General features: G+C 39.9%; 2 protein-coding genes across 3 annotated transcripts; one reads left to right on the top strand and one right to left on the bottom strand.

Moving 5' to 3' along the window:
- Positions 1-729: 729 nt before the first annotated feature.
- LOC309510731 (uncharacterized protein) lies at positions 730-1,686 on the top strand (the record flags this gene model as incomplete). Its single annotated transcript, XM_082185599.1, has 1 exon — positions 730-1,686. One exon carries the CDS (start codon positions 730-732, stop codon positions 1,684-1,686), a length of 957 nt encoding a protein of 318 aa, XP_082041725.1.
- Positions 1,687-3,016: 1,330 nt separating this feature from the next.
- Positions 3,017-4,834, bottom strand: LOC309510393 (uncharacterized protein). 2 transcript variants are annotated; one of them, XM_082185139.1, is made up of 3 exons: positions 4,072-4,834; positions 3,741-3,872; positions 3,017-3,519 (listed from the first exon to the last, which is right to left on the bottom strand). In XM_082185139.1, exons 1-3 carry the CDS (start codon positions 4,427-4,429, stop codon positions 3,242-3,244), a joined length of 768 nt encoding a protein of 255 aa, XP_082041265.1. In that variant the 5' UTR covers positions 4,430-4,834; the 3' UTR covers positions 3,017-3,241. The 2 variants fall into 2 exon arrangements, with proteins under 2 accessions (XP_082041265.1, XP_082041264.1); XM_082185138.1 differs by having other exon boundaries at positions 3,018-3,519; positions 3,741-3,878.
- Between the last annotated feature and the right edge of the window lie 1,088 nt (positions 4,835-5,922).

Below are 5,922 nucleotides of genomic sequence, written 5' to 3'. Positions count from 1 at the left end.
TGCAACAACACCTGTTATCATCTAATCCCTTGAAAATGAACACGGGAATGACTTATGGCGCTTTTCCACTGCATGGTACGGCTCGGTTCGGCTCGGTACGGTTCGACTCGGCGCGGAACGGTTCGGCTCGCTTCGCTTTTCCACTGCGTGGTACGACTTGGCTCGGTACGGCACGGCTCGGTTCGCTTTAGCTCGGTTGCTTTTCCACTGCAGTTAGTACCGCTTTAAAGTGGGTGGGACTGATCGTTATAGTTGCCGCCTCTACTGCCATGACATCATCGTAAACGCGCCACATTTCAAAAGCACAACACAGGAATGGAGCCTGTCGAGGGGATGGTGTTCTTGATTCTCGGCATGTGGATGTTTTTAACTGCAAGACGGAGAAATGTGTTTAAAATGAGGCTGATGGCAGCAAAACAAATTACTGCTAAAAAAAACAAAAGACTCTTACAACGAAGCGAAGATGACGACATCACTCGGTTTGCCCGACGGCGCACGAGGGTAAGCTAATCTTGTTTAGGGTCTCAATCGCTATATCGTCACAAAGCATATAATGAATTTAGCTGCCAATTTTATGTATTAAAATGTGTAATCTGTGTATTTCAGATGTATCATATTTCGCAAAGTCGCCGCCACAGACCATCTGTTTGGACATTTAACAGAGCTTCTGAGTGGTGGGATGTCATTGTTCCTGGTTTTACAAACACGCAGTGGTTGGAGAACTTTAGAATGTCGGAAGAAACGTTTATCCACTTGTGCAACAAACTGCGTCCTGCGATGGAGAGACGGGACACAAACTTCCGCGTGTGTGTACCTCTAAAGAAGAGAGTAGCTATTGCACTGTGGAAGCTTGCAACCGGCTCTGAGTACAGAAGTGTTGGACATCTTTTTGGAGCAAGCATTTCAACTGCGTGTCGGTGTGTTCAGGAGTTCTGTGCTGCAGCAGAGACGTTGTTGGTACCAGAACAAATTTGTTTTCCAGATCAGGAGAGGTTTAAAGAAATGGCTGCCTACGTTGAGAACAGATGGGGACTCCCACAGTGTATTGGTGCTATTGATGGATCACATATACCAATAATAGCACCACAGGACTATCACTGTGACTATTTCAACCGTAAAGGCTGGCACTCCATCATTCTTCAAGGTGTTGTGGATGGAAAGGGACTTTTCTGGAATGTTTTCACAGGACTGCCTGGAAGCCTACATGATTCTCGGGTTTTGAGACTGTCCACACTGTGGGAGTTGGCAAGCCGTGGAAACCACATACCAGCTAGCACCAAAAACATTGCTGGGGTGAATGTTGGCTACTACATCCTTGGAGACTCTGCCTATCCCTTACAGAACTGGCTCTTAAAACCATTCATTGACACTGGACGGCTAACAGCGGAACAGCGGGTCTACAACGTGAAAATCTCCAGAGCACGTGTAGTGGTTGAAAATGCTTTTGGTAGATTAAAAGGAAGATGGCGTTGCCTTATGAAAAGAAATGACTGTGCGGTTGACCTTGTGAAATCTATGGTGCTGACATGCTGTGCTCTACATAACCTTTGTGAGAGTCATGGAGAGGCCTATGAGAGTGCATGGGATCCACCTTCAGCAGCAGAGCCTGTGCTGGGACTGGCACAGCCTGTAGAGGAGGAGGGCAGGGATGTCCGTGAGGCTCTGATGCGTTACTTGAATAGTTGACTATGTCTGTTCTGTAAAGTGTGTTGTCAATAAACGTGTGTGCAGTATTTGAAGAAGTTTCCCTTGCATATTTATTAACCGATTTATTATAAATAAATATAATATTAATAATAAATAGCATCATTATAAATATTTAAGACCCCAGCTTTGATATTTGACCACTGTTTATGATAAATCTGCTTTGCAGTGACATTAAATTCTTAATTTATTCCAGGAGTGCAAAATTATTAATCTGTAACATTTGATATTTTGAATAGTAATCATCACTCATAATGCAGTCAATCATGTTTTCTCAGGTTTATTTGTGTTCATTTACATGCAATATACAGCATCCATCAGGGCTCTTATCCAATTGCGTGCATATTTGGAGAAATAATTATCACATGTTTTTGTTATATTTTGTCATACAGAATAACATTTCTATTCATTTTATGTCAAAACACTATTTTAAACCACGAGCGGAATATGATACATATACTCAATGGTGGTTTAAAGTGAGTTTTAAGTAAAAGTGTACTATTAATCTTTTAAATTGTGACATGTAGCTTGATGATACCTGCTGCTCTAATCCACCTGCTGCAAGACCTATTCTATACATACTTTAATTTGTTAAAAGAATTCACATAAGGTGAAGGTCCCAAATATATATATATATATTTTTGTTTTCTAACAAGACTTAAAATAATAGGTGGATTATTCATGTATAGTATCAAAGATATCTTCAGATTTAAAATGGAGCATGAACCCACTTGTGGCTACACTAGTTGTGGTTGTTATCCCAGTACATTCACATAATATTTGTATACATTTAATATTTTTTTATTTTATTTATGAGCTAATATATCTCAATATTAATAACAGTCTGATTAATTCTGAGTCTTGAACTGTAAACTCTTACTTGTAGACTTGGCTTTCTTAATATATGTTGGTTATGTCTCTATTCAGAATAGACTCTATTCAAGTGGGGCATTCATGACACCCAAAATAAAAGTTCGCTGCTCATAAGTCACAGCAACCTTTTTATTTTATTATGTATGCCCCACTTGCCAAAATTGGAGCTGTCTGGTAAGGGGTTTTACAACAGGTTTGTATCATTATTTATCACTTACATGTATAATTAGCTATATTACATGCTCATGAAATATTAAAGCATCAAAAAGGAAAGTACAAGTAAATCACGTCTGACAAGTAAATTTTATTGAAGAAAAATGTAAAGAGATCAAACTTTAAACAAAGTGCAAATGTATGTACTGCAAAAAATGTATATAAATAAAGAAAATATAAAGACATATATATATATATATATATATAAACACAAATAAAAAAAATGTACACCAAGCAAACTTTAAATGTTGTGCAAATGTATGTAGTGCAAAAAATATATATATAAAAAAATAAATAAGACATATATATAAACAAATTTAAAAGTAAAATATGTACACTAAGCAAACTTTAAACGTTGTGCACAAACATATGTAGTATAAAAATTATTCACAGAAAAACAAGTAAAAATAAATAAATAAAAATTTTCCGTGAAGTATGGACTTGGGAGGTTTTAGTCGGGCAGAGAGTTCTGTTCTTGTCGGCCACTCATCGCCTGTACAAGCATCCCCATGACGTTGAGGAAGGCTTGATTGAATGCAGCAGTTTGTGCATTTTCCTCCGTCCTTAAGGCCGCTTCCTGCTCCCTCGCTTGCCGGGCCTCATCGATTGCCATCTGCAAATGGAGCTCCCTCTGTGCCCGGTTCAGTTCCTGCTGTTGAATATCAGCCACCTGCATCTCTCTTAAAACAGCAAGATGCTCCTGATGGTGCATGCTCCGTTTCCTCTTGCCTGGACACAAAGAAAGAAAAATTATAAATGTGAATTTATCACATTTGTGAACTAATCACAAAAGTTACAGTAGCTAGCAATAATGTATTTATGGTGAGCAACAGGATTTCATGATATATCCAATTTTAGTGCAGGCATTCAAATCGACATAAGAAAAGGATTGGGTAAGCTTAGTAAAAATATATGATTTGTAACAGTAAGTGTTTAGTCATATTTCATACCTGGTACCAAACGCTCTGGTGTCCTGCTGGAGGTTGCTGGTGTAGACGGTCGTGCTGGTGGCGACGCTGCTATCACCGTTGAGGCATCACTGCACGGAGAAAGTGCTAACGAGTCAATCGTAGACAGTGCATCTGAAACTAAAAGTTTGTACAATGTTTGTAATGCACAAAAAAACTGCAACACAAATCAAACTAGCAACAATAACAAATCCAGAACATTTAAATAATAATTAAATAGGCATAGATGTAAAAAACTAAATAAAGCTTTACTATATAGATGGTCAATAAAGTGAAACTTTCAAACTTGAAACATTAACATAACACAACGTACCATCCTCGATTGTGTTGTCCAACAACAAGGTGGCCGAGTCCAGGGCACCCTCTCTCCCATTGCTCGCAGGTCGACTTCCGTAGATCACGTCCATTTGGTCAAACCACTTCCACGTTCTTCTGTTTGTACCACTCCGGCCGTTGTGATCCTTTATCGTTCTGTAGTCACTTTTAAGTTTTTTTAATTTGTCCCTACACTGTTTGTAGGTCCGGTGGTAGCCGTGTGCGGCTAAGAGCTGAGCTACTTCTTGGAACACTTTTTCATTCCGTGTCGCCCCATCCAGCTCTCGCTGGATCCGCTCCTCGCCAACCAAGGAGAGGAACGTCTGCACCTCGTCCACTGACCACGATTCAGCCATTTCTTTTTAAAAATTGTTTTACTTCTTTTTTCAAGTAGATACTTTACAAACAGGTGCTACAGCGTTGACTGTTGTCTACTGGCTATTTAAATCTAGCGTCTAGTGTTTAGTGTCTCGTGTCGCAAATGCAATGACGCTGGTAGTGACGATTCTGGCCGACCAATCAGTGATCTGCAGTGTTTTCACGTCACATTTTAGTGTACGGTACGGTACGCTTGGAACCTCAACAGAGCTGGTACCATTTAAAGCGAGCCGAAGCGAGCCGTACCGTACCGTACCATGCAGTGGAAATGCGCCATAAGTGAGCCGTACTGAACCGAGCCGTACCGTACCATGCAGTGGAAAAGCGCCAAAGCGTGCCGTACCAAACCGAGCCGTACCGTACCATGCAGTGGAAAAGCGCCATTAGTTCTGGTGTGCAATGCAATGCAATTCAAGAAGCGCATGTGATTGCATGTGCTTGTTATTCTTCAATGCAATGCAATGCAAAAATGCACAACGTTAGATCGTCTGTGCAATGCAGTGCAACAACACACATGTTATCATCCCTTTAATATGAACACGGGAATGAGTTAGATCTGGTGTGCAATGCAATGCAATGCAAGAAGCGCATGTGTTTGCATGTGTTTGCATGTGTTTGCATGTGTTTGTTATTCTTCAATGCAATTCAATGCACAAATGCACAGCGTTTGATCGTCCGTGCAATGCAGTGCAACAATATGAGGTGCCCCTAGGGACATTATTCAGAATTACCATGCATATACATGTACTTTTCCTCTCACATACACATATGAAACCAAATTCATTCACATAATATAATGAAATGCTCACACACATACAAGTGAAATGCTTTTACAAACACAACTGAAACGCTCTCATGCATACAACTGAAAATATTACGCTCACACACACAACTGAAATGCTCTCATACATACAACTGAAAATATTACGCTCACACACACACAACTGAAACACTCACACACACACAACTGAAATGCTGCTCACACACATACAAGTGAAATGCTTTTACAAACACAAGTGAAACGCTCTCATACATACAGCTGAAAATATTACGCTCACACACACAACTGAAATGCTCTCACACACACAACTGAAATGCTCTCACACACACAACTGAAACACTCTCATACACACAACTGAAATGCTCACACACATACAAGTGAAATGCTTTCACAAACACAACTGAAACACTCTCACACACACAACTGAAATGCTCACACACATACAAGTGAAATGCTTTCACAAACACAACTGAAACACTCTCACACACACAACTGAAATGCTCACACACATACAAGTGAAATGCTTTCACAAACACAACTGAAATGCTCTCACACACACAACTGAAATGCTCACACACATACAAGTGAAATGCTTTCACAAACACAACTGAAATGCTCTCACACACACAACTGAAATGCTCACACACATACAAGTGAAATGCTTTCACAAACTCAACTGAAATGCTCTCA

This window comes from Leuciscus leuciscus, assembly GCF_965113295.1.
Source record: "Leuciscus leuciscus genome assembly, chromosome: 12".
In the NCBI taxonomy this organism is placed as follows: Eukaryota; Metazoa; Chordata; class Actinopteri; order Cypriniformes; family Leuciscidae; genus Leuciscus; species Leuciscus leuciscus.
This window is presented reverse-complemented; position numbering and strand designations above follow the sequence as displayed.

What these genes read in the sequence shown, in the direction of transcription:
- LOC309510393 (XM_082185138.1), bottom strand. Translation starts at nt 4,429, where the DNA reads ATGGCTGAATCGTGGTCAGTGGACGAGGTGCAGACGTTCCTCTCCTTG. An exon ending in GGACAACACAATCGAGGATG is followed by an intron (nt 3,879 to 4,071) that starts GTACGTTGTGTT and finishes ACAAACTTTTAG; the next exon opens with TTTCAGATGCACTGTCTACG. An exon ending in ACCAGAGCGTTTGGTACCAG is followed by an intron (nt 3,520 to 3,740) that starts GTATGAAATATG and finishes CTTTGTGTCCAG; the next exon opens with GCAAGAGGAAACGGAGCATG.